Source organism: Trachurus japonicus, chromosome 5 (genome assembly GCF_045865225.1).
Source record: "Trachurus japonicus isolate A0001 chromosome 5, Traja_1.0".
NCBI classification, from domain to species: Eukaryota; Metazoa; Chordata; class Actinopteri; order Carangiformes; family Carangidae; genus Trachurus; species Trachurus japonicus.
The window spans coordinates 31364545-31387157 of NC_140911.1; the positions used below are offsets into that span (position 1 = coordinate 31364545).

The 22613-nt window shown below is 42.4% G+C and overlaps 1 protein-coding gene across 1 annotated transcript in view; it reads right to left on the bottom strand.

Moving 5' to 3' along the window:
- Positions 1–22613, bottom strand: part of kaznb (kazrin, periplakin interacting protein b) — a 123149-nt gene that overhangs the window by 2050 nt on the left and 98486 nt on the right. Inside the window, exons 6-17 of the mRNA XM_085777467.1 lie at positions 15828–16019; positions 13855–13991; positions 12747–12917; positions 8002–8182; positions 7670–7803; positions 6235–6358; positions 3373–3563; positions 3144–3262; positions 2127–2358; positions 1805–1906; positions 1258–1424; positions 375–468 (exon numbers count right to left, since the gene is read on the bottom strand). Of these exons, the coding sequence (XP_085633593.1) occupies positions 375–468; positions 1258–1424; positions 1805–1906; positions 2127–2358; positions 3144–3262; positions 3373–3563; positions 6235–6358; positions 7670–7803; positions 8002–8182; positions 12747–12917; positions 13855–13991; positions 15828–16019 (1844 nt within the window). The remainder of the gene's footprint in view (positions 1–374; positions 469–1257; positions 1425–1804; positions 1907–2126; positions 2359–3143; positions 3263–3372; positions 3564–6234; positions 6359–7669; positions 7804–8001; positions 8183–12746; positions 12918–13854; positions 13992–15827; positions 16020–22613) is intronic.

The following is a 22613-nucleotide window of genomic DNA, read 5'->3' on the forward strand; positions in this document are numbered from 1 at the left end:
TAATTTAATCATATTAGTCAGTCCAGGCTCTACACTACTGGATGTATGTATGTATTTAAAAGAACTTGTTACAGTAAATCATACTCCATGTGGCTGCAGGTTTTTGTTCCAACCAATCAAGAGCACACAGTTTGACCAATCAGCTTTCTGGAGACTGGGATCAGTTGATTAAAGGAGGTGGTGTGCTGCTGCTTGGTTGGAAAGAAAACCTGCAGCCGCACGGCCCTTTGTGGAATATTTTGAACATATAAGTACTCAAATGCTGACCACATTTGGTTAAGAGTCATTTCCTTTGACAGTGTTTTCCAACAGTTCTCTAGAAGTGAACATAATATATTCCAATCATATGATATAACTGTAAAATGTCATGATACCTTTCCTGCTCTTCTCATAGACACCCTGTCCTCTGCAAAGTGGTTAACAGCCACAGGTGAGGAAGTGAAAACCTCGTTGCTCTGCTCTGCATTACTGTGAACACAAGGCATGACAAAAAGCTTTATGTAATTATGTGCTTATTTCTTCATTTTTTTTAAATCCCTTCTTTTTCACATTTAAAGTGATAGTTCACCCAAAATTCAAATTTCACTCATTATCTATCTACTCACCCTCATGTCAAATAAGAGCTGTGAGAATTTTCAGAGTCCTCCGTTCCTTCTCTGAGTTACGGGGGGGTCCGCGCAGCAGTATTTGTCCATATAATGGTTGTCAATGGATACCAACTTTCTTCGTCCAAAAAGACATACCAAAAAACATCCAAATACCTCCATAGTGTTCGTCTGTAATGTCCCTCTTGTATTGAAGCCCCGACATGAGAGATTGTTCCGAAAAAAATTAAATAAGTCTATATTTTAAGCTTGTTTGTAGTGGAAGCTCCCAGTGTCCCCAGCACTGACTGGCGGAACAATTTCTCATGTCGGGGCTTCAATACAAGAGGGACATTACAGACGAACACTATGGAGGTATTTGGATGTTTTTTGGTGTGTCTTTTTGGACGAAGAAAGTTGGTATCCATTGACAACCATTATATGGACAAATACTGCTTCGCGAACCCCCCCGTAACTCAAAGAAGGCACGGAGGACTCTGAAAATTCTCACAGCTCTTAGTCGACATGAGGGTGAGTAGATAATGAGTGAAATTTGAATTTTGGGTGAACTATCCCTTTAACAACCCTGTGATCATATATCTATCATTTAATAATTATATAAACAAAAACCCATAACAGGTGGACAGTAGGTATAGAGGAGTTTCTAATGTACCTGAGAGGGACAGATAGAGATTTCATCTCCTCATACAGGTGCCGGTGCAGCATGTGTTTGTTGCTTGGGATGCCCAGAGCTTTAGCCATGGCGTCAGTGTCAAAGGATGGATCCAGAGCCATCAGAGCTCCATGGATTCCTTTACCCTGAAGATTATCTGCAAACTCCTGAAGAGTGAAACATAAAGAGGCATTGTCATTGACACCGACACTGTAAATGGTGTGTACCTGACTGTGCAGTACAGCTTAGAAAAATGACTTCTACAGCTACATGTTTACCAAAAACAAGCACGCCAAAATAGAGGATGCTGACAGAATAACCCAGTGTGTGTTCCCAGAAACACATCTGTCTACTGGCATTTTGTTATGTTGATATGTCTACACCAGAGTTCTTCCTCTGTATTGTTTCAGCAGTGGTGAGACACCAAAGTGACAAAGCAACCATTATGTTTGAGTCAGATCTATAAACTCATAATGTGTGGTGTCTAGTTCCCATCTTTCTTGGAAATCTCCTGAGCGAAGGGAACCTTGACTGACCTCCCACCCACCTTGAGGTCTATGTCCCTGATCCACTTCATTACTCTGTGACATGTCCAAACAATGGGGTCCCGGTCTAGATGCTCACATTTAGTCCTTCGTGCCTGCAGGGCCTGCGAAAACACATCACATGGATAGCACCGCTGAAGCACTAATGTGACAACGGCCAAGGGAAACACAGAGAGGGGTCAGGGGAGGATGATGGCCTACTGAGATAAGGCAGCACCAAGAGCCTCTGTCTGCCCTGAGCTATGGTGGATAATAGCGGAAATAACAAGCAGACCTGTCAGTGTAGCTGAGTTGATGTTAACGGCCTAAAATTATGGGTCTAACCTCTTTATCAAAGCTGAGCATCTGCAGCAGCTGGATTGCCAGAAGTAGACTAGTTTGGTGGAACTGGTCGCCGATGTTGAGGAATCTCTCCAGGTCTCTACGGCTCAGAGAGTTCAGCACTCGTCCATCCACCAAGTGGCTTTGGAAAGTTTGGGAGTATTGCGGAAGCCCCACATCACTGAGCCATGATGTTGAAACCCAGTGATGGTCCATCTCAGATGCCTTTGATAGTCTAGGAAAGGATTAGACAACAATGCTCAGCAGCTGCAAAAGTGCCCTATTACAGTGATGTCTAGAAGTATCAGTAAAAGTTTAATGATTAAAATGTAGTTCTAATATCAAAAATAAAAATACTCATAAACACAAAATAATCCTTGTGCATGTTAAACTACTATATATTGTTTATTGGTCATTTATTACCGATGCACTCATGTGTAAGCATAATTTTAGTGCTACAGATGGTGGAAATGGATCTAAATCAGTAGTTCTCAAAGTAGGGTCCGGGGACCCCAAGGGGCCCTTGAGAGGGTTCAACGGGGTCCCCAACTTTTTCTCAAAATGTTACCACATTTTTTCCCCAGAAATATTACATTGTTTTTCCAGAAATCTCTTGAAAATTTTCCAAAAATATATACCACTGGCAGTAATTTGAATGTACATTGACTAAAAAAAGTAACATTATTCAGTCTCAGAATATTTGTGTATTTCTGGTGTTTGTTTTTAAATTTTGTCCAATGAGAGGTCCATGGTCTAATTTGTGTCAATTTAGGGGTCCTTGCTGTAAAACAGACCCACTGATCTAAATTGAACAGCTTTTAGTGCTGGGTGATTTGCTCTAGTAAAACATAAATTCTTAGAGGTTTTTGGAGATCTTCTTAATTTGTTAAATCACTATGACTTGAGCTGCCACAGAGTATAAAGTAGTTTGTAATTTACCTCAAACCTCTACTCAATCACAGTACATGACTAAATGCACTCAGTTCCAGTTGCTTAAGTGTTTTGTTTACTGCTGCTCACCCTTGCTCCCCCTCAGCTCTTCTGTAATCCTCAATGGCCAGCCTCAGCTTCCTGCGATGAATCGGGTTACTGATACCCAGACCCAGCTCTAGATCGTCATCTGTTAGGCCTAGTAGCACCTAGAGAGTGGAAATCCAAACCGAATAAGCACACATGCTCAAAAAGCTTCCCCACTCTCCAGTGCAAAGCAGACAAACAGCAAAAGAACCACTTGTACCCAAATGTGTACCTTGCCACTTTTGACGTTCTCAGAGCAGGCTCGGATGTACATGGGCATTCCCATGACAACCTCCATCCAGGCCTGGACCGCACCTGCCCTCCACAGCGACATGCACGTGTTCCGTGTGAGCTCCGCCTGCTGGAGGCGGTCCAGCTGCTCCTCTCCGTCAGACAGGCTCTGCTGCGTGAGGCTGTCAGAGTCTGGGTTGGTCAGGAGAAGTTATGGTGTGGCATACAGGAAACGTTCAGGGTCAGAGGAACATGGAAATCACAAAAATGACACATCTGGACACAATTTAACACCAAAATCAGAGGGTATCAGCATCATGGAAAACACACCACACAGCAGTGGTTTGGATGTTTCATGTAAACATCTCCAGAGGGTTTTTTTTGTGCTTTTTCTTTTTCTAGAAATGTATCCTTCTTGGTTTAATTTGCGTTAACTAATATCAATCAAGTCAGCGTTATCAGTCAGCTGGATGAAAAATACCTTCAACTCTGTTTTCTGTTTAAATTGTATGTAAATTGCACCATGTGGCCACTAGATGGAGCCAGGGTAACTCAATGTAACCACACTAGCCTGTGTCTCTGAACCATGTGTGCTGGGGTAGGAAATAACTAAAGAGAGTTCAAATTAAAATGTAACCAGACCTACACAACTGAGTTTGTCCAAGTCAGAAATGCTGTTGGATTTCAGTCCAGTACAACACATACAATTCTTGCTGAGTTTCGATCAGCTCTAAAACTACAGTACCAATGTTTAGTAAAGGTGTTAAAACACTTTGCAACTACCTTGTGATTATGAAGGGACTGAAGAGCATTAGGATAATGTATTAAAGACACAGGGATTATTCATAAGACATCATGCGCCTGCCCATCAACCGCCCATCTGATCAACAGGAAAACACTGATTCATACTGAACGAACAGATCCAGGATGAACTCTGTGTGTTTACCTGATTGGTCCCCACATGCTGACAGAAATGTTGCATGCAACGTCCACCATCTTTCAAGAGAGTTTCCACAAAAAAGAAATGAGACAAACTTGATTTTCTTTTCTCCAATGGACCTGAGTGATATGAATAATCCCCAGAGAGCAGAAACAGACAGCTGGTAATAACAGATGAGGAGTTACTCACTGGCAGGAGAGCATTGCCATTAGAAATGGCAGGAGGAGAGGGAGAGACACGTTAGACTGGGACACAAGAACAAGATTACTCATGGAACAGAAAAAGGTCACGTAGGATGTATTCAGTTACTAGTTTTATTTTTAAAATAAGATTTCATTTCAATTATAATTCATTTTGAAAATGCTAAAACCTCCTCAACATCTGGCTGCAACAGCTGCAGCAGATAAATATTTGAAGTTACCTCTTGTTTGAGTCTTTTTTTTATTTAAATAAAATACTTCAATAGATTTAATCTTTTATGCAACATCTCCTAAATTACAAAGCATTTAACAGAGAATTATTAGAGCCACATTTGCGAGAAATGAGGAGGGAATTCTACACAAAGCAAAAAAAAAAAAAAAAAAAAAAAACAGCAAAAGAAAAAGGGGTGGAGGGTGTGGTAGGGGGGCGTGCATTCATAATGCAAGGAAAGATAACTTGGTATAGGGGGAAAGGCAACACAGGAGCAACACAGGAGTGTGGAGATTATTAATCTGATTGGCAATGAATGGACATCTTGTCAAAGCAACACAGAGGGATCATGCAGGTGTTCAATGCACATTCCTTTGTCTCATATTGGCACATTTGACAGCTCTCAGTAAGACAGGCATAAACAATGTTACGAGGCTGGTGCTAACTGACAGAGTGTTACACAGATTGTTCAGTGATGAGTGTTTAACCTTTGGCACTCGCACATGAGTTTGACAGCAGACGAACTGTGAGACTGTGAGCCTGAATGCGTCACTGTTCATTTTTTTGTTTGTGTATTCAAAGTCTGTGCTCCTACACTTATTCTAGACTCTAAACCTTTATCAGCTGGTCTTTAAAGTTATAGTATCTGAGAATATCACTCTCAGAATAAATGGATGTGGAGGTCACCAGTACTTTGTGATATGTTGTGAATGGATTATCAGCAAATACTGTGAGCCAGAATTCATACTATGAACATGATGACATTTCTGCAACAGCAACACCTGGAAGTGCTGTTTTTCGACGAGCGGTGTGAAACAACTGAATCTGGCCATTTGAAATCCATGAGATTGTTTCTTTTTTCAAGTCAATCAGCCAATATCTCCTCTTTCTTAACAAGAAACGGGCTAAGTAACATTGGGAATAAGGAGAAAAGTAGAAATCAGTGTTGCAAAGCATGATAAAAGCAACTGTAAAGTAACAAAAGCCAAATGACATTTACAGTAAAAACACTAGTTTCACAATAACTCCTATATACATATAAACAGCAGTCCTTCAAGTCTCCAGTTATAAAAAAACATAAAACATTGAGCCATCTCGAAGATAATACAGCATAAACATGTCTACACATAATAATAACCCCATATACTATATATATATTTATATATATTTATATGCATGTAAACATATATACATATGCATACATGTACACCTATAAATATATATCTAATTTACAAACATACAATTTGAGGGTAATGTACTGTACATTTATGGGAATAGCAGTCTCTTTAAGGGCTTCTCTTTTAAAATGTAACCCCGTCCCCACTCCACACAACCCCACAAACAAAACGCTCTTTACACACAGTTAAAGCCAGATGGATATCCTCACTTATTCAAATATTAGCACACGCACACACGCACGCACGCACACACACACACACACACACACACACACACGCGCTCAGCATCACCAGTCGGCATCCTCCTCTATGTAATAATCAGGGGTGGCTGTACCATCAAACAGGCCAGGGTCCAGTGACTTGCGCTGCTTTCCCCGAGCGAACACCCGCGACAGGGATCCCAGAGTCATCTTCTCCTTCTTCTTCTTACGCTTCTGGTCCTCCAGGTCCTCCATGGACTGAACCAGGCAGAGGAGAAGGGAGACCTGGGTTAGTCCTCACATTTAGCTGAGGTTAAAGCAGTAGTTTCACATTTGTGGAATGTGCTTTCTTGCCAAGAGTTTGATGAAATGATTGATGTGTCTGCTTGGTCAATATGAGGCCACAGCCACCAGATGTTTAGCTTGGTACAAAGACACAGCTCATATATAAAAGCTCTGTCAATAAGATGACAAAGTCTGGCAACTTCCAGCCCATTAATTACATCTTACAGCCAAAAACAGTATGGAATTGTATGTGTTGAACTCTGACTTCTTGGTGTTTCTTAGCATTAAAAATAGCAACTGAGCTCTCTGGCTTTTGTACAGATTAAACAAATGAGATATAATATGTCAGCTCAAGAATTAAAGAGGTGCTGATAGATGTTTTTTTTCCACAATTGGACAGAGAAAATAGATGGATATTGGATGCTTGATAAAAAAGGCATGTGGTTTATACAAACTAATATTTAATTCTCTAAAAGAAAAGGCCTATCGCTGTCTAAATTAAACTTCAAAGGTTCTAAAATGTCAAGAGAACCAAAACAAGCCTCCTGTTTATTCTCACACTCTTGCAAACCAAACTATTGCTAACTTTCTAAGAGGGAGCACTAAAACATGAAAGACATCTTTTGATCAAACTCTTGACAACAATGCAATCACACAATGCCAAACTACTGCTTTAAAGGTATAGTTCAACGTTTTGGCAAATTGGCCTATTGCCATAATCCCTAAGGTTTTAGGAATAGGTTCGTTACCTTTAATTGTCGGTGCAAGTTGTTTTTAGAACGGCAGATCAGAGCTGTGAGCTGCTCAGAGCTACACTACGGATTCTAATGCAACTGATGTGCGTTCCCGATGCGGACAGTTTTTCGGCAAGCAGTCTCTGCATTTGCCTTGAAAACAACTCGTCTTGTAACGTTCCGTTTTGGAGTTGTTGGATTGTGTATTTGATGAGTTTGATGTGGGAAACCAAGAAATCCCATTAGCCTCCGTAGCGTAGCTCTGAGCAGCTCACGGCTCTGCTCTGCCGTTCTAAAAATAGCTTGCATCGACAAATAAAGGTAACGAACCTACTGCTATGACTATAGGGATTATGGCAATGGGCCATATTGCCAAAATGTTGAACTATCCTTTTAAAAGTGAGTCAAATGCAAAGTAACACCACCACCACCACCAGCACCACGCAGGCAGGCTGACACCCAGCAGGCCGACAGGACAGAGGGACACACACAAACAGCAGAAGAGTGTGGAGGTGTGATTACTTGGTCGGGGGGGCCAGGCAGCTCTTACATTGCAGAGGGAGTGGGTCCGGTGACGAGGTGAGTTGATGTCGCTGGGCGTGGACGAACGGTCCCCGTCGGCCGCCGAGGCGTCGGAGATGACAGAGGGCTGGCGAGAGTGACAGGGGCTGATCCTGACCACAGCTGGAGGTGGCCCCCCCACACACACACACACACACACACACACACACACACACACACACACAGGCACACACACATTGGAAAAGTCCCACAGTTAGTCTAAAGAAAAACTCCAAGAAACCCTGTGTTAGTATGTCAGGTCTGTGAAAGCAACACCAAGCAGCATGGACACTCAGAGGCTGATGGGGTCAGTGAGCCTACCCTGTCTGTCCGTGGTGTGTCCGTGGTAGAGGGTCTGCTGGCTCTGGCGGATGGCGGCGGTGAGGGGAAGGTCGGCCTGCATCACCCACTCCTGGCTGCCATTCACCACGGGCTCCGTGGGCATGGCTAACGAGTGGCGCTTCGGCACGTCTTTTGTGAGCGTGGCCAGAGACTGCTTCGCCTGTGGGGACACGCAAATCACTACAATGAGCAACAATGAGCACCATCAGCTGTGTTTCACAGCAGAGGAGCTGATTATGGCTGCGAGGAGTGTTTTCACACCCTGGAAAAAGAAAGCCTCTCCACAGCTGAAAGATAAAAGATAAAAATCTGCATAATACCGCAATAACGTCTGAGATGGAAGAGCATAGCAAAAAAAAAATGGTGATGGAATATTTAGTTGATGAATGGTGGATAAGTAGGACAGATAACCATTTATCAATTCCATATCGTTCAATCAATAAATTCAAATATAGTTCCACCCCTAAACGCTGTGAGTGAGTGTGAGTGTGTGTGTTTATGACAAGCAGTAAGACTAAGGGCCCTAGTTTGCTGGCGCAGCGCAGGTGGCGCAAGGTAGCGCAGCCGGTCTAATGCAAGTTTCGACCAGCGCAGCCTAGCGCAAAGTCAGATTGGAAGATTGGCAGATCGCGCTGCGCTGAGATAGGCGTGGCGGCGCAGCAGGGGGAGGCGTCACAGATTCAGCTTGGTGCAGTGGAAGTTTCGTCCGAAAATGTCCCGCCGAAGTTGCGCTGAAAGCTCGCCACCTCCAACCAGGTCTAGTCTCAGCGCAGGGCGGAGCGCAGCAGGTGCAGTGGAAGTTTGACTGACTGACCTGCAGTGCACACACGTCACCAAGACCTCACAGGCAGATCTCCACAGTTCCAGACACATTTCAATGCAATAAATATCCACAATAACCACTATTTAATGCAACTAACGGAATCAACACGTGAATTTATATCTATATAGATTGTCCCGTCACATCTGACGTCAGATCAAAGCAGAGATCAAAGGCTGTCGGTACGTAAAGGAAACTCCACCTGAATTAACACAGCAGGGACGAACTGGCACTGAAAAGCAGCTGTGGATGTCCCAAAAGCAGGACTGAGGGTGGATGACTGCATGTCGCTGCCGTGTTGAGATACCACTCTGCCCTTGTGATGATTGCTGTATTTATTTATTTACTTATTAATTCATAAGCACGTGCGACCGCATCACGCAGCCGTAATGAAAAACAAAACACAAATCATCATCTCTCTTAGTCCACCACAACAGCCTCGGTATCAGATAGTCAGTATATAGCCTACTACAGTATACTCAGCATCTCTATCACAGAAAAAAAAGAGAAAAAAAGAGACGGACAGAGAGAGAGAGAGAGGAGGACAGAGAGAGAGAGAGAGAGAGAGAGGGAGAGAGAGAGAGCGCGTCCTTGCTGATTTCATCCACATGGTGTGTGTTTATGTTGTGATTAGTGTAGCCTACACCTCTGATCTTATACACAGGGTTTGAATAAATGTGAGTTTCTTTATTAGTTTATTAGTTGTTGTTTCTTAGATTGCGTAGGGGTTCTCAGTGTATCAGATCAATCCTGGTTAAGTATATTAGTAAACTCATTATTGGTCACTCTGAGCTCGGACCTCCGGACCAAAACAGCTGTTTCCTCCTGGGAGAGGTTCGGCCTCTGGCGTCGCTGTTTCCTCCGTCCATGTCCAAGTATAAAATGACAAACTTGCAGCGCGCATCACCCGCCGCGCAGTTAAAGGTGAGGAGAGGAGCTCCTTTGATTGGTGAAGATCTGACTCGGCTGTGTCAAACCCACTCCACGCCTTTCTCTCCTCCTCCTGTCTCCCTCCCGCCCTCTCTCCTCCCTCTTTGCCGTTTGCGCCGGTGGGAGGGACGAGGGGAGGGGTTGCGCCGGTCTAAGTCTGACTGCGCGGCCCACCAATCTTGCGAAATGGACCTGGTCCACGCCCCGTTGGCGTGGCGAAGCTGCGCTGATCACAGACTTCACCTGGTCGACGAAACTAGAGCCCTAAGAATCTATAGCCACTTTGGCAGCAGTAGGCTGTAGTGCTGATTATAAAGAAGAGTAAACTGTTTGGTTGATTAATTCTAATGTCTAATATTTGATATATTTAGGAGGAAATAAATGTAATAACTGTCTAGAGGGTAATCAGACATAAATAATTTGGAAATGATAGCCAATGTTTTGCTGTTGCACATTAGTGTCTATTTTTAATGGCTTTGAAATATATTTTTCTAACCTCAACACACAGTCCTTGAATATACAATATTTTATGCCAATCCATCCAGTAATTGGTGGGATATTTCAGTTTGAACCATACAGTAATAGTTTGGATTACCATTCCTAGCAGTGCTGCTAACATGACTTATAACCATAAGGAAAAAAAAGTAAGATCCCTATAAGGGCCATGTAAACTATGTAAATCTTAAGGGTTTGTGTGTATGTAAAGAAGCTTGCATGTGTGTGTGTGTGTGTGTGTGTGTGTGTGTGTGTCTCAGAGAGAGAAAGAAAGGAGGTCTCTGCAGGCCTGCAGCCAGAAGTTGTGGGGCTGCAGCAGCTCCGATAAGAGAGGAAGGGACAGTCCATCGGTCTCTGTCGTCTCAGGACTGTGGAGACACACGGGGCAGCTCTGTGCTGCATGTGACAAAAACAGTTTGTTTCCCTGAGAGAGCAATCTTTCATGGCCTTCTTGCAGACTAAATCCGCTTATTCATCTGTTTACCTATAGGCTCTCCTATATTTGTCACAGCCAGTTGGGCTGCTGCTTTTGATGCCGCTGGACAAGAAATGTGCATTTTCTGAGGTGCGTTGTTGTGCTCGGCTTAATCCTCAACTCTGAACAGGCTGTTTAAATGATCAGCTGCACTTGTGATGTGAGGGCTGGTCTTATACTCTTGTTGCTGTCAGTCACACAGCACTTGTGTTTGGAAATTCACTAACTCTCAAATGAGCCAATTAGACGTTCTCCCTTTTCCTTTTGCACTCTGTACAATATATTATTAATATAATGATAATATTGATCACATTTTAGTACCCTGGTATTAAGATCTCCATGAATAAAACATCACCTTAATGACTCTTACTGCCTCATGTGTGTGTAATTCTGAGGCCTGGTATGAACTGTGTTGACTGTGTCTGATCTAGATCATTCCAGGTGTGTTTTTAATCTTTCAATTTGATTAAAAATTCATGTCCTTGTCTTGTTTTAATCAAAAATAAAGTCAGCACACCAGAAGTGCTCCTATGGGTGTATTTAAATGATATATCACCATATACCTGTGTGTGACGCTTTGGGCGCCCCACCCTTCATCAGACATCCCAGGTCGCCCAAAACGTCACACACACATATGTGGTGATATATCATTTAACTGCAACAATATGAGCTGGTGTGCAGACTTTATTTTTGATCTTTTGGACCAGTTTCTTGTTCAGCCCCCAGCAGTTTTTGTGCATGCTGTCTCCACATTTGTCTAGTCTTGTTTTGTTTTCCTTCGTATGTCTTATTTCATTTCCTCTCTGCATTATATAAGCCATACCTGCGTGTATGACAAAAAAAAAAAAAAAAGAAGGAAAGGAAAGGGCTTTGCCACTAAACTCACATAGACATAAGCAGTGTGCATCTACATTCACATGTGCACATGCCAAGTGAAAATGGATAAGACTGGCAAGATTATACAGTATCTTTTTATTTTGGTCAAAAAATCCCACAAAAATCTTACAAAAAAGACAACAACTAAACAATGAAACATAACACTGCGCTTTACATTGGGTCAGAGTAACTACACACTGTACACTGTACTGTACGTAAAACCAATGTCACATACTGCTGCTGTATTTCATCTGCTGCTAAAAATGCTCCCTAACAAATGCACCATTTACTCCTGGTTGAGTAATGTTTGCTAAAACCCACAGTGCCCTGCTGTGTTAGGAAATTAGACTTCTGTAAAAACTCACCTGTTTTAAAAGATTTATGTGTTCAGCAAGAATGAATTGGCCTCAGGCTAAGTGCCACCAACAGGTTCTGGGAGTTGGAAAGTATCAAGAGAGGAACTAAGACGCGCTTGGTTTTGATCTTCTCTTTGCAGTTTCTTTGTTTTTCTAGAGGAGAAATCCTCAGTAATAGCAGCTTTGCCTTTTGAAGTCAGTCAACAGACAGTATTTTACTACAGTCTCTTTAAAACTACACCACAACTACTCATACTGATTGTTTTCTACAGGATTTCTTATTACTAGAAGCGGACGTATAGTGGACAATATAGACTGTACTTAATGCTAAATGAAACGGTTGGTAACAATAAGACGAGAGGAGGAGGCAACAAATCTGATCTGTGCTGCAGCTTCATGTGGGATCTGAGGGTGGCTGTGACGTGCCGAGGGAGGAGAGAGATTAATGACACACAGACTGACAACTGTACCTCTGAGGGACCAATACAGCAACACAGAAGAAAAATGAATTTCTTCTGCCTCAGCCCAGAGAAGAAATTAATGCTTTGAGAGCGGGAAGGGATGAGGATGAGGATATACTGTCTACCAGAGCAGCTTACTGCATGTGTTTGAGCCGATATGAATACACCAACAGGATTGCAAAGCCCACACCTTGTTTGCATTTATGCCACACACACACACACACACACTGGATAAAAATGCCAAGGTGACACCATTGTGTTTGAGTTAATTCACCAAAGTTGTGAGTGTGTCCGTATGCAGGATGACTCACCATGGTGAGCTCTGCCTCCAGCTCTTTGATCCTGTTCTCCTTCATATCCATCTGAGAGCGCAGGATGTTGGCCTGCTCCGTGGCTTCTTTGGTCTGCCTCCTCAGGTCCCACTTCTCCCTCTCCAGCATGTCCTTCTCCTTCGCCAGGGCCTTCACTGCATCCTCACTCTCCTGGTGAACACACACACGCACACACACACACACACACACACACACACACACACACACACACACACACGTATAATCCTATGATCAATGGAGTAGTATAACACAGCTACATTGCACATGCTATAATATGTAGCCATATGGATAACAGTATATTTCAAGTCACCTTATTTACTATTTTGTAAAAATGTATGAATGTTTAGAAAATTGCACATTATATAGGCTATTGTACATTTAAATTGTATACTGGTTCCCAACCTGCGGTCCGGGCCCCCCTCAGGGGGCGTCAGAGATTTCAAGGGGTCCACAGAGCTTTGTCTGTTCTGTGGTTGTGAAGTTATCAATATTATATTTGTGCATATTGAAATTTAAAAATCCCAATAACACACCCAATTGGATAATTAAAATCATGTATAAACAAAGACAATAGGAACAAAAACCCACAACCTACCTGCTTATAGGGACATGATAACAATTATGACACAACAAAGGAAAATGGACAGAAAGATATAATAAAAATAAAAGGAAATAAAATACAACAAAATAGGATAGAACAAAATAGATTAACAGATTAATAATTCAGAATGGATTCAAAATGTATATGGGGCTCCTGACTGTAATTACATACCCATGGTAGGGCTCCACCTCAACAGTCTACTTTTGTAAATAAAAGGTTTGACATCAAAAGTTTGACATCACATTATTCACATTATTCTTTTGACAAAAGCAGTGGGAAAGGTTGGGAACCACTGGCTTAGAATAAACTATAATGTACACTTGTAAGCAGGTAGAGTAGGCTATATTATCACTTCAAACACATCTTTGCCCTTTCTGTCCTGATGTTCCTTTCTATCTATCAGCCGGCTTAAACACAAAAAAAACCCCACCAAAAAAAACCCCTGCAGTAACAATCAAAAAATGATCAATGATCATCCGGTGTTACCTTTCGATGCTGGTCATAGTTGCGTATGAATTCTCGCAGTTGCTCCTCTCTGCTCTCCAGTGTTGTGTACAGCTGCTGCATCTGACTCACCAGGTCTGCCTTCTCCACTTTTAGACGCTTACGGTCGCCTTTCATGGCTGCACGACACAAACAAACACTCTCACCACATGCATGTGCATAGCAAGAGGCACTTTAACAGCCAATTTCACTGTCGGGCAGAACAATACAAATCCATCAAGTCGGTGCAATTTTTGCTGTGTCTAAGTCGGAAACAGTTGCAGCAGGGAGCCACTGGGTGACACTGTGCCTTCTGTTAATGAGGAGCCGCAGCTGCTGCTTTGTTTCTTTTTTGTTTTTTTCTCCTTCTTCTTCTTCCTCAGACAGAAACTACCCAGAGAAAATGATGTAATCATCTCCAAAGATAAGTGGCACACTGGCACTTATTCATTCATATGTGAAACTGTTTCGGCCGGCGTGTGGAGACTCTGCTGGCTCATTCAGGAGAAAACCAATTGGACCTTATTTTTCTCGACAGCACTGTGCCACAGAGGCAACCCAGCAGCGCTGATGCCAACTGGTGTGGCTGTTTGCAGTGGAAAAAAAAAACAAAACAACAACACTGCTCTCCTGAGAGCCTGGAGCTGGGAGAGAAGAGGCCAGACTGGAACCTGTACTTTTCATAACTGCGCACATCTGTCACTCAGGGAGCATTCCTCCTGTCAACATTCAGCGTCCTCGTATTTTACTCTCTGCGTTCAAACCTGTTTTGCAGCAGTCATGCTGCACAGTTTTTCGAGTTTGCTGTTAGTCACCTGTAGCTGTACAGGCAGAGGAGAGAGCCACACACACGACAAAAGGTGTTAACTAAACTAAATGCACTTTTTCTTTTATAGGATCTTTGTTGCAAATAATCACTGTGGGGCTGACTTTTTCTTTTTACACCTAGAAACTATTTGGTTGCATAAGCTGAACTTGTTTTCTGACAAGGAAGGACGACAATCCAATACTATATAATCAGCACTGCATTCCAGTCTACGTCGATAGCACATTAATATTTCAAAGTAAAGCTTCTTTGTCATGATTGATGGATGTTTGATTACAATGAGCTGAACCTGGAATCTACTTGGCTGCTCATCGGGGGCGACACCCAGTTCTGAGACCGAATGATGTCTCAACTCCGCTCTGTAAATGGTTGCTATGTGTGGCTCTGATCCCTTTGGTACAAACAAGACTCAACTGAGTTATATCTGCTGGTCAGAGATGAAATCCAGTGTTTGCTGAGAGTAAAGAACACTGAGTTAATGACATTTACATAAAGCCCCACTGTGTAAATTTAGGATGATGAAATAAGACTTTGAATTATGTTGTGTTTAACTTCTCAAAGAAGCAAAAAATCAGCTGAAAATGGAACTTATGCCAGAAACAGAGATTTGTAATAGATTTAAAACGAGCCTCGTTAATCACGCTTTCCTTAAGTTCATTAAATGACTCATTCTTCAAATGATTGTGATGCACGAAATCAACATATTCTAATTGAATGAGAACAAAACATGACAAAACACTGATCTCTGGATGCAGAGGAAAACAAAACAAAAGGATGAAGATGCTGAAAATGGGAGAATTTTGATGGGCTCAGACTCAACGGGCGCTTGTATGAATAATTATGATATTTTTGCATCACTCATATCAGTAGAAAGTCAAAGACATAGGTATAACTACTATATGCGAGTGTATAATGTTCATTATATAATCATTGCACAGAAATTAGTGTTTGCCAGTAAGAAATACAAATGATAAAACAGTAATTGGTGTTTCTGTTATGTTTGATTTATAGCAAATGGGGCTAATATCTGACACGGTGATAAAAACTAACTGAGTGAAACTCCCCACTAAGAGGCTGGACAGCTTTATATGATGTATATTCACGATAGCTGTTGGAGAGAAGGGACCCTGGTGGATTAGGTGAGACCGACCTTGTAAGGCCTCCTTGGCACGGTCCAGCTCCTGCTCCTTGTCACCCAGCTGCACACGGAGCTCGGTCGCTGAGAGCAGGTTGGCAGAGCAGCCTCCCTGGGTGTCCTCCAGGTCCTTATTCAACATGTCCTTCATTTGCCTCAGCAGGTGGACTTCCTCTTGAAGCTGGGCCACCTCCTCACGCAGCAACACTGACGGGGAAACAGAGAGAGAGAGTGTGGGAATTCAAAGTCTGCAGAAGAGGAAATGGAGGTGTACAATGAGCGGGGGGAAATAAAGGAGATCATGTTAAACAGCTGGAATTAAAGAGCAATGGTGTGAATATGCTACATGTTTTAAAAAAATGTAGGCTCCCCCTCTGCTGTGGCTGCAGGTGTTTTGATTCTGATAAATTGTGAGTGACAGGACTGCAACCAGAGACGGTGGTGGGCAAGTGAGAGACAGCGGTCTGATAAGACTTAATAAAATATTAGCAACACACACACGCTTGAGCCGTGCTCCCCAGCGCTGTGCTTTCCATCCGCTGTGAAACGCCTCCCGACCCTCAGGGGGAAAACAAGGCGAGCAAACAGGAGCCAGAAACTAAGGAGAGGACACGGTGAACTGAAGAGTGAAGTAATAAACAGGAGCGGGTGGACACGTACGCTGAGCCACAAGACAGAAAAAAAAGAAAAGAAAAGAGAGAGGACGGAAATCTATACAAGTAGCACAGCAACGATGTGTCATAATGATTTATATTGATTTATGTTGCACATGTACAGGTAGAAGATCTGTTACAAACAAACACACTTTTCATGACCACAACAACACATGACAAACACAAGCGGCTCATAGGGAACAACAGCAAACTGTTCAGTGGATAAAGACTGATGCCAGACATGCAGAAGTAAATGTAATAACCATGTAGAACAATTTTGGTCATAACATTTATTTTCATATCCTCCAAACGATCAGGCTTTAGTTTTAATCATGAATTCTTTTATATCTCCAATTTGTCATTGTTCATGATTATCTTTAAAAGGCACATATTATGGAAATATCACTTTATGAGGCTCTTCAACATATATTTGGGTGTTTGTCTTGCCTTCTGGTCCCCAAAATGTAAGAATTAACAACACAATATGTAATGTGCAGACTCCCTAGGTTGAAATCCATGTGGTTTTACGAGCTGTTCCCTCAGTTGTCTTCCAGTGATGTAACCTGGTTTCGAATTTGCATAATCCTGCCCCTACCTGGTACTGGTACAAGGGGTGGGGCAAGCAGTGGTTAATTTACATTTAAAGGGACAGGCACTGAAACCAGCCGTTCTGAACAAGGCTGTTTTGAAAGGATGAAAAGAGCTGTGATGTTTGATCCTTGGGGTATTTTGACCACAGCATGTCACAGACATGTCTTAAAGACACCTGGAAACTATTTTAATTTGTGGAAAAGGGGGCATCATATGTCTCCTTTAAATTCAGTATTTCAGCTTTATTACAAAAGTGTGTTACAACTCACAGTCACAGTCGTGGTTGTTGGTCATGTTGTTAGTATTTCTGGCACTGAGTCATAAATTAAAGTGAGCCAACTGGATTTTCACCTGATGCTGGTGCTATGGAGTCATAGATCACCAAAGTCATGCCAATCCAGTGACTGATCATATGAGAGAAGTGAAGAGGTGGACTGACTGACAGTTTAACCCTTACATCCTATAGAGCACAGGCACCACCACCCTAAAGACAGAGCAGGCTGAAAAGTGGAGTGTGCCCTTAATTGTATGCAGATCCCCATGAGACTTATGTAAACTATGTAAATTTTAGCTTGTATATGTGTGTGTGTGTGTCTCAGAGAGAGAAAGAAAGGAGGTCTCTGCAGGCCTGCAGCCAGAGGTTGTGGAGCTGCAGCAGCTCCGATAAGAGAGGAAGGGACAGTCCATCGGTCTCTGTCGTCTCAGGACTGTGGAGACACACGGGGCAGCTCTGTGCTGCATGTGACAAAAACAGTTTGTTTCCCTGAGAGAGCAATCTTTCATGGCCTTCTTGCAGACTAAATCCGCTTATTCATCTATTTACCTATAGGCTCTCCTATATTTGTCACAGTCAGTTGGGCTGCTGCTTTTGATGCTGCTGGACAAGAAATGTGCATTTTCTGAGGTGCGTTGTTGTGCTCGGCTTAATCCTCAACTCTGAACAGGCTGTTTAAATGATCAGCTGCACTTGTGATGTGAGGGCTGGTCTTATACTCTTGTTGTTAGCTGTCACACACAGCACGTCATTCCCTAATTCTCCAGTGAACCAATTTGACATTTTCCCTTTCTTTTCTTTTCAACTGGAATCTATGACTACTTGACATGTGACACGTTCAGCCGACTGCAAATCAATTAAGAACTGTTCGAATTGTGTCTTGAGGGGTATTTACAGAGGATTCAGTGAGAACTGTGTGCAACTTAGAAAGAAATCAATAACATAATTCTTACAAATCCAATACCGTATTTATTTCCTCAACCAGCTTCTTAGCCAATAATATCCGCACACCCAAACAAACACATACGCAGAAGCTCACATCCACATAAATCCACTCACACACTTTCTCTTGCTGCCTCGGATTGTGGGTGAAATGAAATCACAGCAAAGAAAGCTTCCTCAGCCTTTCCCTGAATATATGGCTGTTTCTCATCCACAGAATGTGTAAAGAGTCCAGACAGAAAAGCTGCTTTACTTCACGCTGCCCTGAGTTAAAACTGCACCAAGGGAAACCATCTTCCTATAGATAATATACCTCCACACACACTGTCTTATGCTATCAAAAAAAAGCAATTTCAATTGACGGGAGTCACATCAACCGTACACAGCCTATGTGCTGTTATCATCTGAGCTTTTTCTGCTCTGACCCTTGAGTGGTTGTGCAGTCAGCCTGGCCAAGCTATTAGAGTCCTCCCACAGAAGAAGAGAAGCCCCACTCTTCCTCCTACTTAGCAGTAGCCCATTCAATTAACTTCTCATCCAAGCCTGCCATTACAGTGTCCATCAAAGCCACTCAGGACCTGACCATCACTCCCTGTCCCCTTCCCACATAGCAAAGCTGTCACAAGCCAACACACACACACACACACACACACACACACACACTATCAAACACACACACCAGAATTGAAGAGAGACAGCGTCGTTCCTGTCAGCTAATGATTAGGTCCAAGAGAAGGCTCAGTCCTCTGCTGAAGAAGGTGAAATAAGGCCGGTGTGGATTGGTGGTCAAAGACCTGAACTAGTCTCCCCTGGAACGTATGCAGGATTAAAAAGGCCTTATTTCTATACTTGAATGATCAAAGATGCTTAATGTGAACTTTGTTGGAATATTGAGTTAAACTTAAAGCTATTGTTGCAGAAAAAAAAAACATCCTCTATTAAAAAACAGTCAATTCTGACTGTTCGCAGTATTTGAAATGAGACTGGGGTTTTGATTGGCCGCTGTCATTAAACAAGAACTTTCCAATCAGCCAGTTTCACAGCAAGTGCACAGATAAACTCATGGAAAGCTTCACTCAGCAGGGCTGCCTGATATGAACCAGTGTGCTGCCTCATATTGCAAATTTTGACTTTTTGTATTCTAACTTTTCAGTCTTGTTTTATTGCAGCTCCCCGTGAAAGGTTCAGTGAATTCAAATTACAAATAACACTTTTTATTATTAGTTTCCTCTCCTGGTCTCACTTGGTTTTGTTTGGCCAAATCTTGTAAGTCTGTAACTTTCTTTCTTCCTCCCTCTCCCCAGTTTGGTGATGCACCTATTTTTATTTATTCATTTTCCAAATAAAATATCAGAAAACGTACATGTTCATCATGTCTTTCTGCAACAAACAATCCCAACCCTGAAAATATTTCTTTACAATGACACAAAGCTCACAATTCAGACGGTTTAACTACAGATAATAGTTTGTGGCATTTCTGTTTGATGACGACTTGTTATAATTGGTAATCAAAGTGGTAGGTAATTCTTTTTCTGTTGATCATCTAATTAGCGATGGGAGCAGTCGAGGTGTGATCGAGTGTGTGTCTCCAGTTAATCCAGACTGCTGTCACTGTACCAGTCTGGTACCTTTCCAAACCGCTCCTCCCCTCTGCTCACTACACTGCCTCGTGTTGATGCTCACATCCAGGTCAGACCTCTGATACTGGCAAACTCGGGATGTCTAGCTGTCTGTCTCTTAATTATGTCTTGTCAAAGGGAAAAAAAAATCTTTAGTTACTGGGTACTACTGCACTGAATTACACACTGAACATGGTTCGAGTCATTTGTCTGGAAGACACTGCCAGTTAGAGATGATGCAGTATCCAGGCCTTTCTCCTGCGTGGTCTGAATATGCTTTGTGAGTTGAGCTTTGGACAAAAAGCATCTGCCAAATGAACGTCATGTCATTGATTATTTCATAAACAATGTCCTTGTTGCTCTGGATAGTTCACAGACCTCACTGTGAACATTTGTAAAATAGACTATTTCTCAGAGGCACAGACCATAGCAGTGAAAACTGTTGACAAAGAGGTCTGTGAATGACTCCGAGTAACTAAGACATCACTCATAAAATGTGACAAAATTTTTTTTTGCTGAGACAAATGTAAACTGGAGATATCTCAGACACAAAATTTCAAATGTTGGATGAATAAAATCTAAACCATAGACAATATGTGGAGGATACAGATCCTCTGTTGGAGGATGAAATTTGTTTTGTTCCTGTAATCCAAGTGAAACCTTTACCTTAACTACGGGACAATTTTCTGTCAAACCTAACGGGAACTACTGTTTCTTTGAAGCATAGTGAACCTGAAAGCTGAACCAAGAGAATAACATGGGGCGACTGCGAGGGGTGTCAGAAATCTGTGCTGTGACAGCAGCCAACTGCTCTGCCCGGAGGACTTGTGACGTGCACGGCTGTCACTTCTCCACCTCAGCCTCCCTGACAATTCACATGTGTGTAATTTTATTTCGCACAGTGATTCTGCTCGGCTATTTCTGATCAAGACAAAGCCAGAGGCGGCGGACGGTGCTGCCTGTACCCCTCCTCTAATCTCTCAGGTACAGTACCTGATAGCTGGATAATAAGGTCACGCAGGATGTAGACATACAGTGCTGTCATAACCGTCCTCCTTAAGTGATATTCTGAACCGAAGACTCCACTGAACGACCAAATCGCATTTACTCTGTCCTGATGGACGCTGGAGGAGCCAAGAGCAAAGAAAATGAACAACATGTCTGCTCTCTTTCAGTGATTCATGCACCTTCATATTCCTGCTGAGCGTTTATAAACTTTTATCAGCTGATCAAACCATGGCCTTTAGGAAACAGATGCTTTAACCACTTCCTTGTCATTTCCTGAAAGGCCTCCTATTTCTTCCCACCGTACTGACCTTGTAAACTAATACAGTGGTACTGAATGTAATCATAACCAGCCGATGTGCGTAGATACAGCACAGTATTGGGGATTAATCTTCAACTGTATTCACAGAAAGTTTAAATAAAGCTGTCTTTACATTGTTTACTTCTCCCCTGTCAGTTCTTGTGGTTTTGGTGCACAGCTACAATATATTACTTGGGTGTTTTGTGTGTGTGTGTGTGTGTGTGTGTGTGTGTGTGTGTGTGTGTGTGTGTGTGCGTGTGTGTGTGCCAGTGGGGTTGGGGTGAGTGGAGCTGGGGGTAAAGGATGAAAACAGTAATGGCTTTCTACAGAGAGTGCAGAGGGATTTTCTGTTGTTGTATTGTAGGGGGTTAAGCAGCTAATACAGCAGGACATCAAAGCAACGTCACATTCCTCAAACAAATTACTATGCAGCAAATTTGGAATCAGTAAACATAAGGACACCTATATCAAAGTTTTCTTGAAACAAAATTGTAAGCAGTGTGACAAATGTTGACTGGGGATGTAAAGGGAGGTTGGAAAAAAAACAATACAACAAAAGCTTTTCTGTAACTCGCTGATATGAGCGGAGCCGTTTCAAACAACCAGGAAAGTCTTTAAAATGCTTACTCAAAGCCTCCTAATAAGCCATTCTTTCATAAGCTCCTCTTTATTGATAAACTTTACCAAGAATTCACCATTAAAAACATCCAAAACTTGTTTCCCATGACGGCGTCCTGCTCGGAGGCTTTGTGTGAAAATGAGGATCGTTATGTAAGTGTGTACCTGCAATGCAGGTGACTGTGTTGACTCAAACTGTCAGCCTCCCTGAGGGCGAGTGAGCTAGCACCATGTCCCTGGAACTGCTTGTGAGCTGAGTGAAACGATAACCGCTGGACCAAATTAGCCTCTGCTCATGTTTACCTCCCTGTCACTCTGAAGTCGCATCCTCCTGACCTCCAGACCACAGGGAATCATCAGAACATGATTAATGCTGCTGTACAAACTGACATGAAGCTCAAAGTCATAACCAGAGAATCAGAACTGTCGAACTAAGCTGTTTCCATTCACCATCGCTTTATCAGTTCCCTTATAAGCTACAGAGATCAACTTCTATACATCAAAAAGCTCTGTTATATTACGTCTGCGGGGCTAGAACACTTTTGCCTGATAGTCTATAAATTAATTAAGCAATAAATGGGTTAAAGTCAAAGTTTTTTTTATCCATCAAATACATCAAAGACGAGCATGAAATTGAGTTGATGATGCAGAGATGAAAAGCCTCATTTCACTCCGACATCACAAGTAGAAAATGAACACCAAAAGGCAAACAGACGCTTTGGCATATACGTATGTAATATTATCTAATCAGCTTTGAGCACATATAGTCATCATACTATTAGTCCATGAAGTGAAGTG